Genomic DNA, 25228 nt, shown 5'->3' with positions numbered 1-25228 from the left:
CGCTGCGTGTGTTTCCATTGTGCATTCTGGTATCAAATGCATTGCACGCAGCAGGAAGATCAGACACATAGAGAATGCAAGAATGCAGGATAGAAACAGAACAGAAAACAGAGGTTATAGCTATTATTATATTCATTGATGCATGCAGAAAACAAATGCCAAATAAACTGCCGAAAAACCAAGATTGTCCAGAAGGTTTAATAAAAATTTATTATGAAGATAAATGCATGATATTCACCTGAGAACAGATAATTTAACTTAGTTATCTTCAAATAAATAATGTAATTACTAATACAAAATGTAATTATGGGTTATGCTATAATATTAAAGTTATTTTAAATAACATTGGAAAAGTAATAAGTAAAGTTAGACCGATGATCGAGTGTCTGAACCTGCTTGCCTGTGTGCGATTTCTCCCAGTGTTCCTCCAGATTCCACATACTGTCCACATCCAGCACTTTCACACGTAGTATTTCTGTGTTTTTTTAGGTGAACATACTCCATTGGTCAAACCCAGCTACAATCATAAATGCAATAAATATCAATTTAGGGACAATTGGGAAGCTGTAATAAGTAGCTTGAGAGCTGAGAAAACGATGCACATGTGGTTATTTCCAGGTTTCTGCACAGTATAGAATTTGATTTTGGATGTTTTCCTAGTTAGGATAAGTATGAAAATGGGGAAGAAATTAAAGAAACATTTTTGTTTCCAGACTATTGCGGCAAAACACCCTTCTATGTGTTCTTAATGAAACCACCTGACTGTGATCTGAATGTAACGTTTTTGATTAAAATACCGGTGTGAACTGGTTGTCAGCTATAGAATCTGCACAGACTGCACTTTGAAGAGCAAAGGAGGGACTAGATGCTGTGTCTGATGGCTGCAAGCTTGATTGATCTCCAACAAATATTCACGAGGGCTACTTTTCAACTTATAATACTCACAATGAGGAAATACAAGCTTCCTCCTACTAAACTCGCCAATCCCAAATATTGGCTAAGGATCCCGAACGTGAACAGAAAGCAAAATGCACGTGTAACAAAAAAAAAAAAAAAATGAGTGACAATGTTTGACATTTTGAACATGGATAGATCATAAGCCGCGTAGTTGCAGCCAGTAATGGTGGATCCCAGCAAGGTCCTGCCAAGATGAGCAATTGCCAAGGGTGCCACCTTCTGAGGGGGGGCACCATCTCCATCCCCCACTACAGTCTGAAAAGTATGGAATTTTAAAATGGAGAGTAAGAACTCATGTCATCAGACACATTTGCCATCAGTTCCTACTTAGTAACCTCATCAAACTTTATATTATTTTGATTTTCCGGCCGCTACAAAGGCCGAGGACGCACGATGACGCGGAACGGCTTGGCTTTAAGCACCACGCTGGCCACCCCCTTGAGGTCTGGCAGAGGGGCATTATTTGCAGGTGGAAGGAATTGAAAATCACGCAGCAAGTAGGCGGTAAAGAGGAAGAGCTCCATCTTGGCGATGGACTCTCCCAGGCACAGCCTCGCTCCACCTCCAAAGGGCAGTAGGGCTCGGGTGGTGGCCCCTCCCCCCTCCAGAAAGCGCTCTGAAAGACAAAAATACGGGGTCACTGTTTCGTCATCTGAAGGAAACAGGGGTATGTGTTCAGACAGCCCAGTTTGCCAGGAACGATTCCTCGTGGATTCCAGGTAGAGGAAGTTCTGCCAGCAGTGTGTGGCTCAGTGGGTTGGGCTGTTGGACCTATGATTGGGCCCCTGAACGCGACTCTAACCCCAAAGTGCCCCAGGGACCGTCTGACCCTGGTTTCTCAAAAAATGTACCTGACTTTGGATAAAGGAATCCGGAAAATAAATAAAATGTAGCCAAGGTGGGGGGTGGAGAGGTGGAAGGGGTGTGTTCATGGCATTAAATTTTATAAGACTGGGCACTGGTTTCCATGAAGACCTGCAATTCTGGAACATTTACACCTTTGAGGCATTCAGGAAATACTGCCCGTTCCTTGGAGACTCTCAAGATGTTCCAGGAAACCTGAGCTGCCGGGTGTTATGCTGTGATGTAGGAACAGCAGTGAAAGGGAGCATGTGAAGCACCTGGCTTGAAGGCCTTGGGCTCGGGCCAGACGGCCGGGTCGTGGTGAGCGCCATACAGGTTCGGGATGATGATGGTGTCCTTTGGGATGAAGTAACCGGCAATGCTAAACACAAAAGCGCATTCTGTTAATGCACAAACAAAATCAGAGGTATAAATCAGGGATCCCTAATTCCAGTCCTGGAGGGTCAGGATCCAACACAGCGTTCAGATTTCCCTGCTTAAACACATTAATCAGCTAATTACAATGTGTAGTAGGTGTGTTTGAACAGGGAAATCTACAAACTGTGTTGGATTCTGGAACTCCAGGATTGGAACTGGGAACTCTGGTAAAAATGAGCATTTTTGCTTGTCACTGGAGCTGCACCCTGAAGGGTCTGCTAATTGTTCCTTTAAGCTGTAGGTAATTGTACCTTTTAAGGCACAGAAATGGACTCTGAGGAATATTTCTGTACCACTGATGGTATATTCATGCTGTTTGCATGTTTGGGATGTTCTGCAGAGTCCATTTCTGTACCTTCTGTACCTTTTTTTCTGAAAGGCTGGTACAACATATATCTATAACAAATGTTGTTTTTCATTGTACACCCATATATGGCACTTAAATTTGTCAGTGGTTTTAGGCACAAATGAGTAAATGTAGTTTAACGTGACCTTTTTATTGCAGTGTTAAGGTGCATCTATTCACCTGCTGTCCATTTATTGCAGTGTTAAGGTGTATCTATTCACCTGCTGTCCATTTATTGCAGTGTTACGGTGCATCTATTCACCTGCTGTCCATTTATTGCAGTGTTAAGGTGCATCTATTCACCTGCTGTCCATTTTATTGCATTGTTACGGTGCATCTATTCACCTGCTGTCCATTTTATTGCAGTGTTACGGTACATCTATTCACCTGCTGTCCATTTTATTGCAGTGATACAGTGCATCTATTCACCTGCTGTCCTTAGTAGCGCGGTGAGGAACCGCAAGCGGAGCCACGGGTCTGAGTCTCAGCACCTCGCTGATCAGGGCAGACAGGCAGGGCAGCCTGTGTCTGTCACTGTACTGCGGGTACCGACCCTCCAGCACCGAGCGCAGCTCGTTGTACACGCGCCACTGCACCTAGTGAGGAAAGAGCGTGTCTGTAACGCGTTGACGTAGTAATGCTGGTCCTACTCAGCAGCATCGATTCACATCTCACTGAAGAACACTGACGAATTAAACTATAATCAGGGTGTGATTTGAGCAGGCAAAGGGTGAGAAAAATGTCATGTGATTTAAATTTAAAATGAAAAAATTAATGAAAGCACATTCAGGGGAAATACAGGAAGGGCTGTTGTGACCTCTGACCTCTGGCCTGTGCAGCAGAAAGGCCACTGTCCAGTACAGCCAAGCAGCCGTGGTCTCTGTGCCCCCGATGAGCAGGTCCACTGTAGACATGTGCAGGTGAGTCTCCGTCAGTGTCTGCAGACAAAGACCCAGAAAAAAGGAGGATGTTACCTTGGAGACATAACTTTGTCAGCATACCCATAAGAACCATAACAGAAATGACATCATTGAATTAAAATGCAAAATAGAAGTGTATGTTTACACCTGTAGACAAAATAAAGGAAACACAGAAAAGATCGGCAATTTCCACTACTCGCTAAATATAGCAGACGCTTGACAATAAGCTCTTTGATGTGTTACCAAAGGAACATAAAGCAGTTAACAGGCTTCTGAAGAGGCCCAGTAGTCAGTGTGCAAGTACGGGTGCGTCAGTCATAAAGACGATGAATTACTGGCTGTGTGGCCGACAGTTTCAAAAACGATGACAGTATGTGCCAAACATGTAGAACCTGCATTGACAAAAAGGAATAGTTGTCATAAGTTAAGATGCATGGATCATCAACAAAAAACAAGCATCACTTGGTGTAAGGAACACAAAGCCAGGACCAACGAACAATGCAAAAAAGTAGTGATGTGCCGATGAGTCAGATTTCACTCCTCTTCCTACCACGAGGCAGGTACACGTTCAGACAAAGGATGCCTTCAATCCACAAAGGTCCAATAATTGCTCTGCATGGATGTTTAACAGTCATTTCACTGTACCAAGTGGTGCAAACACCATGTAAGGACATAATGTTGCCATATTCTAAAATGATAATGCCCCTACAACACTGCTAAACACATGCAGGAGTGGTTTGATGAACACCAGGCCGAAGTCAAGCACGTTCCTCACTCAAATCGTTGAACCATTAATGGAAGTTCTGCAGTGTCAAAGCGGATTTCTGCTTCCTTTATCTCCCATAGAACTGCACGCTTTCATCTTGAATAATGGTCCAATGTCACACGACATACAGTTCAGGAGCAGTATCACAACGTTCTAAGAAGCATCGAAGCTATTCTGAAAGCGAACTGAGGTCATACTCCTTGTTTGCCGTATCATTTATGTTGAATAAAGACTTTATTTTCTTGACAGACACTTTTACCCATATAAGCGTAAGAAAAAAAACACAAAATGCAGCAGGTAGCACACTGGTTAAGAAAAAAAATTAAGCATAACCTTAACGTGAGTAGTAGTAGATATGTACACTGCTCCAGTTAAATATTCAGTTGTGCAGTGTTTAGCGGTGCGGTAACATACCGCTTTGTTGTTCCGCTCTCCTGGCTTGTCCAGGTGTTGGAGAAGGGCGGCAGTAATGGTGTCCTCTGTCTCTTTGTCCTGAATCTTCATCTTTGGCCATATTAAACAAACACGTACTAAGAAAATAGCTGAAAGCGTCAATAGCTACTATATGTGTGTCTGTGTTGTTTCACATTACTTTTGGGAGTTTGGGGCTTCCCATACCAATCAACCTCACTGCTCTCTTACCTTGTGGTCGTCAAGGTGTCCTCTGATGATCTTGTCTCTCCTTTCCACTTCTTTCAGTAAATGAGAGAAGGGGGGGTTGGGCAGCTTCTTGATTGTGCAAAGCGAAAGTGAATTTGCCTTTTAATTTATCGTGTTGCATCTTACAGAAAAACCAGCTCGACCCCTTTCCCCCCCAACAGCTGCAAACGATAAATACATACTGCTACAAACGGAGCGAATAAGCTGCATGTTCTGCTTGGATCTTTCAAAGTTTGTTGCATCCCCTTACATTAGGGATTAGCTTTAGATGCGGCTTGTCAAAGGGCCGCTGAAAGTAAGGTGCAACACGGGGAGTGCAGTATGACATGGCGTTGGCTTCTAAACTCCATTCATGTGGAAAGAATGATGCATTTTTAGTGGTAAAAGGTACAAACCCTGAGCAGAGGAAAGGAGTCCAGGGCGGAGATCCAGGGTGAGCCCCAGAGGGACACGATCTCGTTCAGGCAGCCGTGCAGACTTTGGAGCTCAGTGGAGACTTTGCTGAACTGAAGAAAAAATGTCACATTATATCTTTAGTGGAAGACATAGAGAAGAGGAGGAAGAAATTGCGAGAATATCGTACACAATCCATCGCGTCTCATTCTGACAAAATCAGCAGTTCGATTTGACACGACCTGCACGGTATAGGTGCAGTGTTAATGTGTTAGCCATGCAAACGGGCCCTTAATTAGTGAAGAAGGATGACAGAAGAATAGGAAGTGTGAGAGGAACTGACTTCTTTTCCAAAGATGAGAGTTGTGATGACGTTGCTTGCTGTCACTGTGAAGTCCTCTGAGAGATCCACAGCGTTGTCCTTGTAGGCCAGCAGCACCTGACAGACACACATGCACGTGTCAACGCCATGCAGGTCCTTTCGATGTTCAGTGAGACTCAGATCATGCTGTACCTCAGTTTCAATTCAATGTAGTTAACGTTGTTAAACATACAGGCTGACTGCCCTTGCAGTGTAGTTGGTGTCGCTCTACGTTACCTGCCTCAGGTTGAGAGCCTGCTTCTCAATGACAGCGTGCAGGGATTTCAGACAGCAGCGCTGCAGGGCACTGTGGACCAGGCGACGCTGCATCTTCCACTCCTGGCTGTAGTCTCCCAGGGAGATGGAATACCCCCCCCCAGAAACCAAGTCACCTGAGCGGGACAGGAGGAGCCAGAAGGAGTGCAGGTCCAGTCAAGTCAAGTGCAGTCCGACCACGTCGCTCTATTCTCATCTCAGCCGTGTACGAAGCAGAGTGAAACAAAGTAATGTTCCTCCTGGGCCCACGATGCCACATTCACCATAGGACAGACATTACCGAACAATTTTAGGAATAATTTACAAAATACAAAGGTTAAGATAAAAGAAATAAAGATGTTAGATTAAGTAGGTTAGGTTAGGGTTAGGGTTAGGTTAGGGTTAGGGTTAGGGTTACCATAATTCTTGTTCAAGTCTAAGGGATGCAAAGGCTGTTGCTTTCATTCTATATATATACAGCATAGTATACATGTATGTATGTATGTATGTATGTATGCATGTATGTATGTAGTACCTGTGTAGGAGTGTGGCCTCCCAGCGAAATCACTCCACTTCTTCACCAGGGCCTCCCTGATCATGTCCCCACTGCATAACACCACCATGGCTGCAAGCAAAACAATTCAGTCTCTGCTCTGATTGGCTCACATTAGTTGACACATTAGCCGTGAAACTGCAAAATTCTGGTACTTAAAAATAACCCGTTTCCAGCTGTTGTGCTTAGAGTTCGCCTTACATTTCTATCAAAATTACGTGGCAGAAAGCGGAGCATAGGCAATCATTTTGAACATGCATTCATGGACGTGTCGTTTTTTGAAAAACAAAAGTCATTTGACAAGATTAGTCTACAGCAGTGTTTCCAAATCCGGACCTCGGGGACCCACAGCTCCTGGTAGCAAGCTGGGAGGGAGCAGATATTTGGACTGTCTGGCAAGGAATGTTACACAGAATATGGTTTACTTGTTTTGCCATATTGAAGGCGGTAGATGTTTCCATAACGTTGGGCTAATGAGGTCAGATGATCGGGCAGATGGTCTCGTGCGAGATCCAGCATGTTACCCAGGACAGGGAGCGGAGTGGGTCCAGGGAGAGCGGGGAATAGAGAGTGGGGAGGGAACCGGCAAACAGAAGACGGGATTCTGGTGCCAACAGCTGGAAGAAAACGACCAATGAATATAAGTAAATAGCAGTGTCTAAGAACAGGAGATCTGCTCAGTCCAGCAAGTGAGACGACGAATGCATTACCCACAGCATCCTTAAATGTTACGGCCATGTAGGACTTCAAGAAAAATGACTCACCATTTGAACTATAGTCTGATTTTCCACTCCTTTGTTTCTCTCCTGTACGATACAGCAGTAAAATCCACAGCAGGAGGAGTATTACTGCAGCAGCCATGCTCAGAAAAGACATTGCGGAGAAGTTCGGGACGCCCCTCCTGGTTCATTTATATACAGTAAGACCCCGGCGCTCCCTCCCCAAGAGGAGCCTGTGTTTACACCCATCCATCTTCACTCTCAAGGATGACTAAACAATAATACATGCATGACCGTGATGTTTATTATGAGGTGAAAACGTGGAAAAAACAAGGAGGCAAGGAAAGCTGGATTAAAAAGAAGCTTAAATAAGATACAGAAATAAAATACTGGGTAAAATGCCAGCTATGCTCTTTAAGTCATGAAGATCTAGTACAAATTTCACATTTTTTTGCCAGATGCAATGTCCACTGCTGGAAATACTTTCAAATTGCAGCCTTAGTATGTTAATGTACAAGATCAGTATTGGTATATTAAATATGTATATACAATAGCAGGTAGTGGATGAAGAATATTGGTCAGACGTTCTTTGTTTATTTATTAAGTGTTAGAGAAAAACAAAAAATTGGGAGATACAGAGACACTTTCAAGGACAGGAAAGAATATCTGAAATAACAGTTTATTCAGTGCTGGAAAAACACAGATCAGCTTAGACACTTACAACAGGCAACACGAGTTCAAGGCTTTGGTCAGGGATGTGGGGGGGGGGGGGGGGGAGAGGGGGTGCTGGTTCATTGTGGTCAGCTGCCTTGTTACTACTCTAGGTAGAGTCTTCTTCTAACCTGAAGGTTATGAGCTTGATCCTCATGGGGTAGGATGATCTTTCTTGGGGGTGTGTGCAGCACTGAGGATCAGGAAAAATCACTGGTTTAAAAGAAGATTGATTTCACCATTGGGCCCTTGAGTGGGGCTCTTGAGTGGGGCCCTTGACCCCAGCTGCTCCCAGCTTTCGCAATTGTACGTCACTTAGAATAAAAGCATCTGCTGAATAAATGACAGTGAGTGGATCGTAGTGTGTAACAGCCTCTGTGCTGTACGAGCGCTTGGTATTTAAACAGGCTCTTACTGACGTGTCTCCATTCCAACTGCGCATTTCTCCCTCTGACCTCGACAGCAGGCTGCGCTATCACTGCACCCTACGGCCGTACACGTCCATCGTCACACATGACCGCAGTATCTTACTTATCACAATCACCTTTCACACATTTGTCTCTGCTGGTCACTAGTTTATCACTTTGTTTTTAACCACATCGGCCTCAAACAAGTAATCGAGTTAAGATAAAACTACTCATTTCAGCACAGCTTACTACTCCGGGCTTAATGTCAGTTTTAGGGGCCACTGTTCCCATTACATACTGGTCTCGTGCGTGTTTGTTTTGCTATCAGCATTAATTAAGGCTAAACTTCTAGCAGTTCAAAATAAAAAGGATCAGTTGCATATTTTCTTATGTAAACTGTAAAGCATGAAAATGGCCGACGGTGTTGCGTATTTTAGAATCGATTCACATCCGAAGTGGTCTTTAATAGAAGCTCTTCTGTAAAAACCTGAAATCTAAGCCCGTGTGATGATTTAGGCTTGGGAATCATGTAGCAGGCCTGTCTGGCTGAGTGTTTGGAGGCCGTGCCATGGTTGTGTATGTGAGTGTGTGCTTGTGAGCACATTGTCTTGCAGATAAGAATCAAGCTACGTTCCATTTATCTCAGTGTGACTCTATTCCTGAGACTGTGGGATGAATGACTGCGGTCTGATCTTCATCTCGGTGAAGGGAATGGAGAAATCCCGGCCTTTCCATGCCATCCAGATCACACCCTTAGAGCAGGAGAACGAGAGCGGTTACTGAACCAGAAGATAAACACTGTAAAGTAAACACGTAAGTAACTCGTATGAGCCAGCTCTGGGTGTAGTGGTTCCAATGTACTGTGTGGCAGTACTTACCATAGTTCATATAGTATCGTGAAGCTACTCACGTAAAATGTATAAGTGGATTTATACTTGTAACTGGTACATAGCGGACTCAGTGTCTGTTGAGAGTTGGTGGTGCGACATTACATGTATGTTTGGCTGATAGCTGTGAGAGAACAGAGAGCTCCACCTGGTGGTTGGTGTTGATGTCATACAGGCCGTTGAGGTTGGCCTCGTGGCAGTCCTTGTACCACCAGCCTCCCCTGTGGGACGTAGCACATCCACTGAGGACAGGCTTGGGGTCTCTGTCTTTGGTGGAAAATGGCCGCCCATTGTGATACTGCATGGAGTCGCCTATGTGAGGAGGGGTCGATGCGTGGAGGTTAAGAAGAACCAGAGTGGTATATTTTCACTTTCATTCTCTCATTGCATGCTTTTAGCCTTGATTTACATTTCTTCCCTACGATCCTCTACATGTCCCCTGTCCTCCTCCACCTCTCATTTGTCCTCATTTAAGGAGCCGCCCTTACCAGCAGTGCCTGAGTACCCAGACAGGTTCACTGTGTAGAACTTTCTCTGTGAATCTATGGAGAAAGAGGAGTAGTGGGCGAATGCGGACTCCGCTCCGGCCGCGAGGTCCACCCTCAGCACCATGGGCTCCAGGCTGGTCAGGCTGTGAATCGGCTCGTTTCCTGGTCAGAGGAAGGGAAGGACAGAGGGGAACGACGATACAGATGCTTCTTCAAGTTATCCTGAAGTTATCCTCATGTCATCCTCAAGTTATCCTCAAGTTATCCTCAAGTCATCCTCAAGTTATCCTCAAGTCATCCTCAAGTTATCCTCAAGTTATCCTCAAGTCATCCTCAAGTTATCCTCAAGTCATCCTCAAGTTATCCTCAAGTCATCCTCACCAAGCCAGAATTCCTCACTCAAGTTGCCAAAGCCTTTGCTGTAGTCATTCCAACTCCGAAAGAAGTCTGTCCTTCCATTCATTCTTCTCTGAAAGACCTGGGCAGCAAATAAATATTCCATTTCTGAATTATTAAAGTGACTTAATGTTACATAATTGGTATTTGGTATATTCTACATATATGGTAGCTATTCTCTGATGATGTATGTATTTATAAGCCAGTTTAATGTGAAATCTTAGCACATGAATACATTGCATTCGCATTTTGTTCAGTAAACACCAGCTCACTCCCTGAGCTGCACACGGCTAAACCTCTCTGGCTGGTGATCAGATGAAGCCTGTGGCAGTAAGTGTGGCCCCCCTGCTGTCCCTCACCGTCCAGCCGCCTCCATCACTCTCCATGTCACAGTAGACCCGCACAGCCGCCCCCTGCCTGCCACTGGGGTAGATCAGCACCTCTCCGGAGGGCCGCAGGCCGTTTAACAGCTCCTGAGAGCAGTCCGTAGGAAAGGGGAAGTGCAGTGGGTCTGGGCCACGGGACAAAGGAATGGGTTCAAAAACCCAGAATAGAATAGAATAGAACCTAAGACTTTGAAAATGAGCACATGGCCAGCAAGAGGCTGGAATGTTATAGAAATAGTTCAAACCCCTTATATAAATGCTATACAATAATAATTATAATAATAATTATTATTATGCCTGAATACTAAATTCTTATTCTTTACTTAGGATACGGTGTCAACGGATAGTTCAGTACTGCTGACCAATATATGCTCCTTCTAGGCTTCTACGGCACAACTGTGATACAAAAAACACACAAAGCTCTATGGGCGCAGATTTCCAACTATTTTTCCAGGTACAGCACAACAGTGACTCTCACCTGTGTTAAATTCAACGGAGATGGGTGCACTGTAACGCCCCATTCTGGCTGCCTGTATCTTTGCAGTGTATTTGGACATCGGCAGTAATCCAGTGAGTCTATGTTGTGTCACAGTAGAGTCAAGGATCATTTCCTATTACAAAGAAGGACCAAAAAGGCGGGTTTCCTAGGTGAGTTTGTACTTGTACGTCTGTGCATCTTTCGTTTAATGCTCATCTTTCACTTGGTGTTCCAAAATGATGAACTATGATAAGTTCTGCTACACAATGCACTGGAAACTCCACACCCAATGCACTGGACAACACAATGCACTGGAAACTCCACACCCAGAGCTGGCCATCCAAGTAACTTAATTAATCTTTTTTCATAGCAAACTACTCTACTTCTCATCAAAATACCCTTAAAGACAGAAGTGCACATTAATGACATTACAAATAATTAAACATTACAAAAGCTACGAAATCTGGATTGTATTTTGATATCCATAATTCAATAAACATCCTAATTATATGACAAAGTATTGCTTCAGTGCTTTCGAACCAAATCAGAAAACATCACAGCACAGCCCTCCCAAAAAAACACTCAAATTTAACTGCAAAGTAAATTCTTGAGATTAATACATCTATGTATATCAAAAGCTATATGCAGAGTGTATCAGCTGAGAAACAGATATAAGGAAACGTGTTCACCTTCATCTCCTCTCCTGCCATCTGATAGGATAGCTTATATCCCGTCACCTTTGCACTTGGTGGTCTCCATGACAACACTGCAGAACGTGGGGTCACCTGACTGGTTATCAGATGGTGCTCCCATCTCCATCCACTTTCTGGGAGAAACACACATATATTTATTCATTAAGCAGATGCTTTTGTCCAAAGCGATGTAAAATTGAGGAAAGCTTCATGTTAGAGAGCAGGATCAGCTTTTTGTGAAAGGATCCAACAGTGATATGATTACTCTGCAGGCCATGGGATCCGAACCCATGATGTCCTAGACATGTGTGTGGATTTGCCTTTTACAGTATTATGTGCTTATGCATGCAAGTGTGTATGTGTTTGTGGCACTGACCCCCTGCCGTGGTGAAGGTTGCACTGGCTGCGATGCTCTGCAGGCTGTCTAGCTGACTAGTCACTGTCACATGGTATACAGTGGCACTCTGCAGGTCCTTCATCTGCAGTACAGCTGCATTGCCTGGGACAGTCACTGTCAAATTCCGCACTGAAAAAAAGAAGAGACTGATGCTTAGTGAATGGACTGGATGCAACACAGGAATAACTGCACATCACTGTACTACTGCTTAAAGTGGTGAAGGATACAACCCAGATATATGTCTGGCAGGGTCACTCACCATTTTCAGACCCATAAATCACTATATAGCGATCAACTTTAGCCAAAGCGGGTGACCAATGCAGGACAGCCTTGGTGTTTGTTATGTTGATGATCCGCAGGGATGTTGGAGGGTCAGGGACTAAGACCGGGTGAGAGAAGGCAGCATAATAATTACTGAGAATAATTCATGAATTATTTTCATGAAACATATTTATCAGTAATTTATTCCTATTACTTGCTAAATTTCTTGTGGGTTAGAATCAATTTCACATTTTTAAAGATAGTCCTCCCTGTCGTGTTTTTCTGTGGGATACACATAGTGAATGTGTAACTTGAAAATTATACATTTATTAACTAATAATGCATTTTTTAAACGTTTAAAGCAGTTCTCTTCACCACCAAGTATATTAAAAAGACTTACAAATGGATCTGAGTCTTGACCTTCATGCCACTATCCAAATATATTCAGTACAGATTATAACTGCAAAAATATATCTGTGCTTTAATCAATGTGTGTGAGATTGCTCTGCAATAGTCAGACCCTGCTTTACATGCTACTTATCCAGGGATAATATTAGATTCGCATTAACTGTAAATGAAATGCTTAATTAAGGATGCAGTACTACAAATAGGTACTAAAAATTCATTATAAGCAGGAAATACAGTGACTGATTCTTACCTGTGACAACAAGGCCAGTGATTGGGTCACTCTCGTCCAATCCCTTCATGGAGAACACACGGACCTCATAGGAGGAGCCAGGGGAGAGCTGAGAGAGAAGCAAACTGGAATGCTGGGAGTCGGCGGTCACAGTGACAGGCTTCCCTGGGGAAGAGAGAACAAATTATACCGGGAATTACTGAGTACAAATCGACCATGTTGGACGTTGAGTGCGACAAATAAACCAAGGTTTTACAAGTAGCATAAGCAAGGATCAACCTTACCGTTTTCAGTGTTAGCGTAGGTGACTTTGAAGAGGTCTACTGGGTTTCTCGGCTTAGTCCAGGACACAGAAAGAGATGAATGGGTAACATCGCTAAATAGCAGATCAGCGGGGGGCTCCGGAGCTGAGCGAGATGGACGGCATGAGGGAGGAGACGTGGAGTCAAGTGCAAGAGTCACGGCAGAGTGCGGCACAAAAGGAGGGGAAACCAGGTGACCATGCATGGTGGGATACAGGCTCGGTCTCTGATGGATCACTTTAGTGAGTAACTTCCCCAACACTGCATATGTCTATAGTAAACTAAAACAGAATGTGCTTCATACATAAAGGGAAATAAGTCAGTATGTATGTACTATCTAGAATCGGAATTCCTTTATTAGTCTTCTACAAAAACAGTAGAAGGAATTTGTTTTGATCCAAGGGAAGTCGGGAAAAGGAAATGAAGAGACGTTACCTGTAGTGACAGTGATGCGATGGATTTTGGATCGCAGTCCTGGGCTTGTTCCGTACAGTGACACTGAGTATCGAGACTGAGGGTGAAGGTTCCGGAATGACAGGGAGCGGGCTGAGCCTGCAACAACTTGTGTGAATCTTCTGAGATGTGTTTTGGTCCTTGAATCGTTGTGGGGTTTCAGCGATGCATGAACTGTTATGCTGTTGTTACTTATCTTTGTATGACCGACACCTTTGCCCATAGCACTTTGATCAATATTCAATCTGTCACTGTCCTTTTGACCCAAAGCACCTCCTTCACTTTGTTCCTCCTCCTCCTCTTTGTTCTCCTCAACCTCATCTTCTTCCTCCATTTCTGTCCTATACTCTCTTCTGATCAAAGTGAAATTTTTAAACGCTCTTTGAGGTGCCTCCCAAATGATGGTGAAACCCCTGGAAGTTACGTTTTGCACCCTGATAGAAATAAGAGCTACTTCTCCTTTTTGAGAACTGCTGCTACTTCTGTGATCATCCGTGGTTTGTGTTCTGTCAACTTTACCCTGGCTCACGTTGGTCTTTTGGAGGAATTTTTTTGCAGCGATTTTAGATGCGTTCTTCACAGCCAAAACAGTCTTTTCTGTTACCTTCCCTGGTTCTGTTCTATCAGTTGCCTTTGCCGAACTTCCCTTGCCTTTCAATTCCACATTTGTTTCATTTACAAAGGCTGAAGCTCGGCTCACATTGTGATAGATCAGTTCGCCTGATTTTATATGGGTTTGGTTTGCTGAATCTTGCTTGATATCTACAGACATTTTTAGATCCGATTTAGAACGTTTATCATCCTCTTTCTTTTGTACTTTGGAATCTAGTTTTCTGGTTTTTGTCTGATGTTCTTGTATGTTCCCTTTTCGCTGATGTAGAATGGCCTGCACAACTTTATGTCCCATTTGTCCACTTCTGGAAGTGTTGGAATGGACTGTAGTAGCAATTGTTGGTTTCTTGACCATGACATTCTTCTTAGACTCAAATCCCTCATCGTCTTTTGCACCACCTGGTTTAAGATCTGAGTCTGCTTTTGGGTGTGATTTTGTAGTATTTGATTTCACACCCAAGTCCGGTTTTGGCTGTGATTTTGTAGTGTTTGATTTCACTCCCAAGTCCGGTTTTGGCTGTGATTTTGTAGTATTTGATTTCACACCCAAGTCCGGTTTTGGCTGTGATTTTGTAGTATTTGATTTCACTCCCAAGTCTGGTTTTGGCTGTGATTTTGTAGTGTTTGATTTCACTCCCAAGTCCGGTTTTGGCTGTGATTTTGTAGTATTTGATTTCACACCCAAGTCCGGTTTTGGCTGTGATTTTGTAGTGTTTGATTTCACTCCCAAGTCTGGTTTTGGCTGTGATTTTGTAGTGTTTGATTTCACACCCAAGTCTGGTTTTGGCTGTGATTTTGTAGTGTTTGATTTCACACCCAAGTCCGGTTTTGGCTGTGATTTTGTAGTATTTGATTTCACACCCAAGTCCAGTTTTGGCTGTGATTTTGTAATGTTTGATTTCACACCCAAGTCCTGTTTTGGCTGTGATTTTGTAGTGTTTGATTTCACACCCAAGTCCGGTTTTGGTTGTGATTTTGTAGTGTTTGATTTCACACCCAAGTCCGGTTTTGGCTGTGATTTTGTAGTATTTGATTTCACACCCAAGTCCGGTTTTGGCTGTGATTTTGTAATGTTTGATTTCACACCCAAGTCCGGTTTTGGCTGTGATTTTGTAGTGTTTGATTTCACTCCCAAGTCCGGTTTTGGCTGTGATTTTGTAGTATTTGATTTCACACCCAAATCCGGTTTTGGCTGTGATTTTGTAGTGTTTGATTTCACACCCAAATCCGGTTTTGGCTGTGATTTTGTAGTGTTTGATTTCACACCCAAATCCGGTTTTGGCTGTGATTTTGTAGTGTTTGATTTCACTCCCAAGTCCGGTTTTGGCTGTGATTTTGTAGTATTTGATTTCACACCCAAGTCCGGTTTTGGGTGTGATTTTGTAGTATTTGATTTCACACCCAAGTCCGGTTTTGGCTGTGATTTTGTAGTGTTTGATTTCACTCCCAAGTCCGGTTTTGGCTGTGATTTTGTAGTATTTGATTTCACACCCAAATCCGGTTTTGGCTGTGATTTTGTAGTGTTTGATTTCACACCCAAATCCGGTTTTGGCTGTGATTTTGTAGTGTTTGATTTCACACCCAAATCCGGTTTTGGCTGTGATTTTGTAGTGTTTGATTTCACTCCCAAGTCCGGTTTTGGCTGTGATTTTGTAGTATTTGATTTCACACCCAAGTCCGGTTTTGGGTGTGATTTTGTAGTATTTGATTTCACACCCAAGTCCGGTTTTGGCTGTGATTTTGTAGTGTTTGATTTCACACCCAAGTCCGGTTTTGGCTGTGATTGTGTAGTATTTGATTTCAGACCCAAGTCCGGTTTTGGCTGTGATTTTGTAGTGTTTGATTTCACACCCAAGTCCGGTTTTGGCTGTGATTTTGTAGTATTTGATTTCAGACCCAAGTCCGGTTTTGGCTGTGATTTTGTAGTATTTGATTTCAGACCCAAGTCCGGTTTTGGCTGTGATTTTGTAGTGTTTGATTTCACACCCAAGTCCGGTTTTGGCTGTGATTTTGTAGTGTTTGATTTCACACCCAAGTCCGGTTTTGGCTGTGATTTTGTAGTGTTTGATTTCACACCCAAATCCGGTTTTGGCTGTGATTTTGTAGTGTTTGATTTCACACCCAAGTCCGGTTTTGGGTGTGATTTTGTAGTATTTGATTTCACACCCAAGTCCGGTTTTGGCTGTGATTTTGTAGTGTTTGATTTCACACCCAAGTCCGGTTTTGGCTGTGATTGTGTAGTATTTGATTTCAGACCCAAATCCACTTTACTGTGAGATTTTGCAGTATCTGGTTTGAGATCCAAGCTCACTTTGGTTTTACTGCCGTTCTCCATCTCTCCTCTCCCCTCTCCCCTCCTCCATGTTCTCTGTGGATTTTTCTTCCCCTCATTTTTGGAGAGTATAGTCTTGACCAACTTCCCATGTATCTTTTCTTTGATCGTGTCATTTTCTGGTGTCAGCGTCATTGTCACGGTTTCTATGGTCATTGTGGTCATTACTCTCCTGCTACTGTCTACAAATAAAGGGATGAGACCTTAAGCCACTGACATCAGCCCATATTTATACAATTCTTTAGTAACACATCTGTGTCTCATTTCAAACTAATTATGTTGATCACAAATGAATTTGGGAAATATCCTATTTAAGTTTAAAATTACACAACATAAAATATATGAAACATTTCACAGAAATATAAGTACAAACATGCCCAGCGATGGGCTGGCCCCCTATCCTGGGTTGTTCCCTGCCTCGTGCCCATTGCTTCCGGGATAGGCTCCGGACCCCCCGCGACCCAGTAGGATAAGCGGTTTGGATAATGGATGGATGGATAAGTACAAACATTCTGTGTAAACCAGCTCACCAAAATTTTCCCATATAAAATAATTCTTCTTTTGTACCAATTTACTACAAAAAAATTGAAAGAAAAAAAAAGATCCATTATTTTATAAACCTAAAATCATGAAATGGCAGCTGTCATGCAGAGATTTCACACCACTGTAAGCTAAATAAAAATTGAAAAAAAAGTTTAAAAGATCTTCTGATTTTGTTGTTCCAAAATATTTATCTCATTAAGGTAACTGAAGAATATGCTGCAATTCTCCAAACTAATCAGGGAAATTAAAGAGTGATTTTAAACAAATTTGAGTTTTCTGCCCATAAATGATGTGTACATAAATGATGTGTAGATGCCTATATTAACATGCATCATATTTGTCCCTAGTAATGTAACACATTACGCATTGGTACGTAAGGCTGGCATTTAGTAAATTATCCAAATGGATGTTAATGGATAAGTAACTTACCACTGTCACATTCAGTCCCGCTGTGTCCATCTTTGCACCTGCTACAGTCGGGGCCAGTGTACCCAGGGTGACACACACACCTCCCCCGTACACAGCGGCCTTTGCTGCTGCAGTTACCGGGACAAGACACGGGGGTGCAGTCCACCCCCGAAAAGCCAGCATCGCACTCGCACTTTCCACGGACACAGCGGCCCCGTTTGCCGCAGCCGCCGGGGGGGCAGGCGGACGTGCCGCAGTCCGGCCCGCTGAATCCAGGGAAGCAGACGCACTTTCCCCTCTCGCACCGGCCTTGGTCACTGCAGTCATCTGGACACTCGTCGGCATTTTCCTCTTGGAGAAATCAGACAGAGAAAGTGGCCTTAGACAGGCGCTGGCTGAAGACTCCCATCAAAGTCCAAATTTGGAATTTATAGTGAAGAATTAACTTTGCAAATGGGACTTAAAAAAATTTACCTTACAATCCTTAGGACCTCAATAATTTCCCCCTGGGATCAACAAAGTTTATCTAAATCTTAATTTATTTAGTAACAGGATAATGTTGATTTTTGCATCTTTTTTCATTTATTTCATTTTCAGAATAATGCATTACCTATGTTTTTCACATGATGAAACCAGTATTATTGTATATTAACAGTACTGTATCAGATTATACAGTATATCAGTGAGAATATGGATTTTGTGTGCAATAGCCAGGTGGCCAGTAAGATGCCTGCCATCTTTCACACTGCATTACCTCCTCCCCGCTGTGGGGGAGGGCAGGTGCTCTCAGGACCCCCACATTTCCTCCTCAGGGTGGACACCTCCAACTCCAGCTTTTCCAAACGCTTCTGCAGGGCAGAGAATTCTGAGTCGCAGCTCCCAGCGCAAGATGCTGGGACAACGCTGATCTTGTGGGTTAGAATCAGCGATGAACCAGACTCCAAGTCCACCTCTCGGCTGTGTCCCCGAGTCAGGTTGGCTGTGTCCCCCTGTTTGTCTTTCTCGATGCAAGTATCCAAAATCAAGAGTTTAACTGGTGAATGTCCAGAAGTGTGGCTGGCATCTCCTAGTGTCCTTTGATTACTGGTTTGAGGAGCTAAGGCAAGGGCAGGCTGGCTGTAATTGGCTAAAACTTGCTCTTGCCCAACTTTTGCAGAAACTGCAGGACTTCGTTTTGTAAGTATAGCATTCTGGGAGCTGGTCTGAGGTTTTGAAGGAATGATTTTCACTGAGGAGCTGGTCTGTGCTGGTACTGAGGTGGGGTTTTTGTCGTTAGCTGTGGACTGTAGGTCAGAAGGTGGCAGCAGGACACAGAGGAAGCTCATGAAGAAGAACATTTCAAAGCAGCGAGGTGGAAGACGAACATCCATCTTGAAAAATACTGAAATATAAATATCAACAGGGGTGCCGGTGTGGAAATCTGGCTCCAAAATGTACGCAGTGTTGTTTCCTCCTGTCTGGGAACAGAGAGAACAGAGTGAGGACTAGAGAGCTGTGAAGAAGGCTGGACTGACAAAGATGCTGAATCCAATCAGGTTTCCCTAAAAAGAAAGACCGTCCACATTAAATAAACTTCAGCTGCAGTGAAACACACAAAGAAGTAGGTCAACAGACATGTAATATGCTGGGATATTACAAAAGCTTAATGAACTGATTGACTTATATGAGGTGCTGTGTGAATGTGTTGGGGGTTTTGTGCAGTTATAGACTGAAATGGTACCGTTTTGTTTCATGATTGTATGAGTGAAGGTGATCACTCACCTGTGATTTAACCTGTAATAGTGTAAACTCTAATCAGCCTGTCCCATGACCGGTATATGATTGACACTGCCTCCCATAACAGTGCAGTCTAATTTTTATCAGATGCTTTTACCCAAAGCGATATACAAGCAAGGCAGATGGTGCTAAAGTTGTAAGATACAGGCATTTTTACAAAAAAAAACACTTACACTAATTTTACTTTTATTTGCTTTTAACTTAGAGATTTTATATTCTGCACAGTTCTGAAGCAACAACTCCGCTACAACTGCATTTTTAGTCAGGAAGTGAGAGCGAACAGAGCATGAAGGCATGAGGGAAATCAGAGGAACAACTTATTTCAGTTTTGGCCAGACGAAAAGCCGTAAATCGCGAGGCCCGTTCGCCAGGCATATGTGAGCAATGCAGACACACAGAGCACCATTGTATTCGGTCTCACTGCACTGCACCTTCTATACCTTTTACACTGCCTAAAATGAAGTTCAGGTTTATGCATTTAATTTTTGGTTTAAAGTTTACCTTGTGAGCATTAGTAAAATGTTACATACCAGGAATTATTAGCTTTGCATTCTTTTATTCTTGGCAACATAAAATCCCTCCTTTGTAACTTAAGAAAAAGAGGGAATATACATGTTACACAATTCTGGAAGGCAAACAAAAGTATATCAATGTAAATGGAAACTGTGACGTTATGGAAGAGAAACATACAAGCCAGAGCTTCCAAAGACACTGGGCAAAACAAACTGTTTTTAGAAGTTGCCTCTTTGCCTTTTGTGCATAATTTTTATGTTTAACTTTAAATGTAACTGCCATCTATGCAGATTCAATAATTGCTTTGAAGCATCAACTGTAATATGTTACATCCGAATTAAATTTGCGACATGGGTGCTAATGTGGACACAGTGAAGTGAGACGGACTGGGATCGCCATAGTTACCATTCAGACACACATTAAGTAATAAGCACGTTCTGATGTTTGGAATAAAAGGGAGCCTTACCAGTGAAGAGCCCCCCCTGTGCGAGTCAGTCTGCTGCTCTGGCTCCTCACTCCCCAGCCCTCGTTGACTGAATGTGAGAGGAGGAGGCTGGTGAGATGGGACGAGGGAACCAGGGATTTTCCTCTATTTCTTTCCCTCCTCTTTCCCCTCCTCCAAGCATCTGGACTAATTACAGCTGCCATTACTAGATGGAAGATTGTCTGCTTTAATAGCTGATGATATTTCATCTGTTCTACTTTTGCTTCCTTTGATGGAACCGGGGGGCACAGTGGTGCAGTGGTTAGCACAGTCAGGGGGGCACAGTGGTTAGCACAGCCAGGGGGGCACAGTGATGCAGTGGTTAGCACAGTCAGGGGGGCACAGTGGGGCAGTGGTTAGCACAGTCAGGGGGGTACAGTGGTTAGCACAGCCAGGGGGGCACAGTGATGCAGTGGTTAGCACAGTCAGGGGGCACAGTGGTTAGCACAGCCAGGGGGGCACAGTGGTGCAGTGGTTAGCACAGTCAGGGTGGCACAGTGGTGCAGTGGTTAGCACAGTCACCTTGCACTTCTGGGTTAAAGGCTCCATCAGGGTTGGAATGTATGGATGAATGGGTGGAATCGTCAGTGAAGAAACCACTGCCTTGAACAATGCTCAGTGTGCCAAACTAAAAGAGGTCCTTTGTGAGTAAAAAATAATAGGATTTTGGTAGTAGGCCTGACAAGCTGAATCCAAACAGTGCGTCACAAAGTTCGTCAGAATGACATCCAAATGAAATTCACCAACTGCTGAGATGAGATGTCTATTCCATTTGAACTGTCTGTCTTAGGGTATATACCCTACAGTCCCTTCCACACACCCACCAAATGTCTGTCTTAGGGTATATACCCTACAGTCCCCTCTCACACACCCACCAAATGTCTGTCTTAGGGTATATACCCTACAGTCCCCTCTCACACACCCACCAAATGTCTGTCTTAGGGTATATACCCTACAGTCCCCTCTCACACACCCACCAAATGTCTGTCTTAGGGTATATACCCTACAGCCCCTTCCACACACCCACCAAATGTCTGTCTTAGGGTGTATACCCTACAGTCCCCTCTCACACACCCACCAAATGTCTGTCTTAGGGTATATACCCTACAGTCCCCTCTCACACACCCACCAAATGTCTGTCTTAGGGTATATACCCTACAGTCCCCTCTCACACACCCACCAAATGTCTGTCTTAGGGTATATACCCTACAGTCCCCTCTCACACACCCACCAAATGTCTGTCTTAGGGTATATACCCTACAGTCCCCTCTCACACACCCACCAAATGTCTGTCTTAGGGTATATACCCTACAGTCCCCTCTCACACACCCACCAAATGTCTGTCTTAGGGTATATACCCTACAGTCCCCTCTCACACACCCACCAAATGTCTGTCTTAGGGTATATACCCTACAGTCCCCTCTCACACACCCACCAAATGTCTGTCTTAGGGTATATACCCTACAGCCCCTTCCACACACCCACCAAATGTCTGTCTTAGGGTATATACCCTACAGTCCCCTCTCACACACCCACCAAATGTCTGTCTTAGGGTATATATCCTACAGTCCCCTTCCACACACCCACCAAATGTCTGTCTTAGGGTATATACCCTACAGTCCCCTTCCACAGTCCCACCAAATGTCTGTCTTAGGGTATATACCCTACAGTCCCCTTCCACAGTCCTACCAAATGTCTGTCTTATGGTATATATCCTACAGTCCCCTTCCACACACCTACCAATGTCTGTCTTAGGGTATATACCCTACAGTCCCCTTCCACAGATATAAACACCTGAACCGAAACTAATCATTTTCCTTTACACTGTGGTTTAGTGAGTGCTGCCATTAACACACACCTCCGGGGTTCTTGGTTTGAATCCTTTTCCCATTTACTGTGTGAGTGGGGCTCGCATGTTCATCCTATGTTGTGCAGATTAATATACAGTACATAAGGAGTTTTTTTTTATATGGCAATATGATGCTTTTGTTATGATAAACCACAGCTGCAGTTCACACCAGGTTACCCATCTGTAGCTTAGCAGGTCTGGGCCTGGATATTGCACTTAGATAGGAGACCAGCTAGGAAAGCTGGGTCACTGCTGGCAGTGTGACACTTACACTGTAATCACTGCTGCCAGTGTGACACTTACACTGTTATTACTGCTGGATCTTCTGTACTATTCAATCTATCATTATTGTTCATATTGTTTAACATTGTTTAGTTACATTGACCACACAGTTTACACTTTTATTTAAAAGCCATTTTTAATACTGTGCTGGTTCTGGTGTTGCTTTTATTATCTGTTATTTATAATATTTCTGGTATTTACAATATTTTTGTTCTACTTTGAGTTTAAGTTTTAGTTTAATTTATTGTCATCAATAGCCTGGGGTATGGAAGCTGAATGTTGTTGTACAGTACTTGTGCGATGACAATAAAGATATATTTTTTTCAATGTAAATACTCATCATATTCAGCCTAATATTTTATTACACTGGAATCTCACTGGAAAACTTCAGCAAAAAGACTCCATGTAGCTGAAGGGTGCACAGAAATGTTCCACTCCAAATTGGAGCAGGCAGCTTTTAAACTTCAGCCAAAGGTAATTAATTATCAGTCGGTGGTGGGCAGTCACTCTGGTCTCAGTCAAACTGGAGTCAAAAGCTCACGCTGAATAGTGTGCAGTTATACCCAGAGCAGCGTTTCCGCAATTTTGTCTTTGCTTTTTATTGTATATTTTTTTATAATTTTATACGTCAGACTATGATACACCAGTTTGTTGGTTAATTCACAACAAGAGCAACAATGTGAATAATGTGATGCAATATGGTAGCAAGTGACTAATAATAATGTAAAAATGGCATTAATCTCCAATGTCTCCCTCTTCCAGGAAGATTGTCGTTATAATGGTGGCGACGGGTAAAAGTGTAACTAAGTTACTTACAAAATACACAGAGACCTGGAATTTACAAAATGCTGAATGAATGAGCTAAAGAATGTTGAGCAATGCTGAAACATTAAAAGTGTATAGGGGGCTCATTTTGTCAAATGGAAATATGTGGGTTTTGAGGTGGCCCTGTTTACTTTGCCCTCGTTGGTTCAAACTTAACGAGAAGCTCAATGTCAGCAGTGAAACAGTGAGAGTGTTCAGTGTTACTTGACAGAAGTCTGAGCCAGTACAGCCGTGATGCTTATGTTGGACGCCTCTTCGGGAATTAAAATAAGATCGAGACACAAGCTTCGGCCTGTTCCTCGAGTCTGCTCCTTCCTTTCCAATCGGCTTGTCCCATCTTGGTCGCCCCCCCATCATTTCTCGCTCTTAGCTCAGCTGATCCATTTCTCCTTATTCCAGTGTGTGCTGTCTCCTACTCTTACTTAAACGGTCTGAAGAGCTCAGTCTCCTTAGTTTCTCCTTAGTGCCCATAATTCCATAATGTCTCCTTAGTCCATGTCTCCTTAGTCCATAATGTCTCCTTAGTCCATAATTTCTGCTATATTGTATTACACAGTCCATCCTCCTCTTAATCTGTCTGTACAAGATTTTTCTATTTCCTACAGTAAGCATAAGAGAAGGCTGTCAGATTTTTTTTCCTGGAGTGTTTTCCTCCCTCTATGCGAGTGTGTGTGTGTGTGTGTGTGTGTGTGTGTGTGTGTGTGTGTGTGTGTGTGTGTGTCTGCATTCATGTTCAGGAATGTGGTTGGAAAAGACTGATTTTCTGATATTTGCTGATTAATATTGGAAAATCAACCGAACTCAACACATAAAAGCTTTACAATATAAAGTTTTTCATTCTATGTTCAAACCTACTGAATGAACAGTTACAGGCTTGGAAAGTACGGCTCCTGAGTGCAGACCTAAGCACTTCTACATTATTCCTGTGGCATTATTGAAATCTCGAATGCTGTTACTGTCAAGATCGGATCCCGCCCAGCTCTGTGCCACGTGTCATCTCCCCGTTCGGGCAGCAGGGGTCGCTGGCCATCCCATTTGGTGTTAACCTAGTGTGTTACTCTGCATCCTGAGCCACAGCATGGTTGTATGGGCTGAGTGGGCAGAGGTGAGCCAGGCATTGGCCGGGTCTGATTGTACTATGATAAATATCATCTTAAAAAACACTGTTTCTTTTGGTTTGCTTATATGCAGGGTGCAGCTTGACAGTATCATGGGGACAATAAAAACATTTAGCGCATTGATGATGTGTTATTGCCGTATGACAGATGTTTGGAGCAATGCAAACCTGGCCAGTGCAATAATGATAAATAACACAAATATAATCGCTTACATGTATTCATTTGGCAGATGATTTTATCCAAAGTGATTTATAATGAAAGGAATGGAAACCAAGCCTCCCGTGTTGCAGAAGAGAATTGGCCCATTGAACAAGCAAAGGAGCTAATAATTATTATTATTAATAACTAATTTCATATTTTGCCAATATTCAATATTCATTCACCCTATTAGGGAACATGAATTTTAACTATTTACACACATTTGCCTTTTTCCATAGTGAACCAGAAGGGTCATGCCTGCAAAGCCAAAGGGTGTCGCATTTAATACAAACTGTATAGTGATCCATCTCTCCCACACAGGAGAACCAGACGGTGCCCAAAGGTTTTTATCTCGCTTTTATATAAGTTTGGAAAAGCTGACAGGATTGGAAATCTGGCACCTCGGGACGAATCGGACGTCATCGGTCACGTGATATTGTCCAAGCGAAGCGATCTCCGACCCCAGCTGTGAGTCGCTGGGCTTCACTTTGGTGGGATGAGCTTTGACGTCTCGGGGTCACGTGTCCCATCGCTACTCTATGGCTTACATACCTGTGTTTTAGGGTTAGTTTTCCCTCGTAT

The 25228-nt window shown here is 43.3% G+C and overlaps 3 protein-coding genes across 4 annotated transcripts; all 3 read right to left on the bottom strand.

Annotated features, from left to right (window-relative positions):
* Positions 1–192: 192 nt before the first annotated feature.
* Positions 193–7449, bottom strand: LOC125749577 (steroid 21-hydroxylase). The gene is made up of 12 exons (XM_049026992.1): positions 7257–7449; positions 6918–7109; positions 6475–6564; positions 5922–6076; positions 5667–5762; positions 5326–5436; positions 4913–4999; positions 4685–4774; positions 3409–3522; positions 3014–3180; positions 2079–2182; positions 193–1573 (listed from the first exon to the last, which is right to left on the bottom strand). The coding sequence occupies exons 1-12, from the start codon at positions 7366–7368 to the stop codon at positions 1329–1331; spliced, it is 1563 nt and encodes a 520-aa protein (XP_048882949.1). The 5' UTR covers positions 7369–7449; the 3' UTR covers positions 193–1328.
* Positions 7450–7802: 353 nt separating this feature from the next.
* On the bottom strand, positions 7803–14700 carry LOC125749571 (tenascin-like). Of its 2 annotated transcripts, XM_049026978.1 has the most exons (12): positions 13689–14700; positions 13236–13358; positions 12973–13116; positions 12313–12432; positions 12033–12182; positions 11654–11790; positions 10965–11097; positions 10460–10611; positions 10086–10182; positions 9705–9866; positions 9365–9528; positions 7803–9081 (listed from the first exon to the last, which is right to left on the bottom strand). In XM_049026978.1, the coding sequence occupies exons 1-12, from the start codon at positions 14671–14673 to the stop codon at positions 8983–8985; spliced, it is 2466 nt and encodes an 821-aa protein (XP_048882935.1). In that variant the 5' UTR covers positions 14674–14700; the 3' UTR covers positions 7803–8982. The 2 variants fall into 2 exon arrangements, with proteins under 2 accessions (XP_048882935.1, XP_048882936.1); XM_049026979.1 differs by having other exon boundaries at positions 13236–13823.
* A 22-nt stretch (positions 14701–14722) lies between these two features.
* LOC125748867 (uncharacterized) lies at positions 14723–20662 on the bottom strand. The gene is made up of 5 exons (XM_049025526.1): positions 20357–20662; positions 18356–19058; positions 17623–17952; positions 16395–16832; positions 14723–14790 (listed from the first exon to the last, which is right to left on the bottom strand). Exons 2-5 carry the CDS (start codon positions 18969–18971, stop codon positions 14723–14725), a joined length of 1452 nt encoding a protein of 483 aa, XP_048881483.1. The 5' UTR covers positions 18972–19058; positions 20357–20662.
* Between the last annotated feature and the right edge of the window lie 4566 nt (positions 20663–25228).

Source organism: Brienomyrus brachyistius, chromosome 9, assembly GCF_023856365.1.
Source record: "Brienomyrus brachyistius isolate T26 chromosome 9, BBRACH_0.4, whole genome shotgun sequence".
NCBI lineage: Eukaryota > Metazoa > Chordata > Actinopteri > Osteoglossiformes > Mormyridae > Brienomyrus > Brienomyrus brachyistius.
Note: the sequence above shows the minus strand (reverse complement) of the source record. Positions and strands in the feature narration are given on the sequence as shown.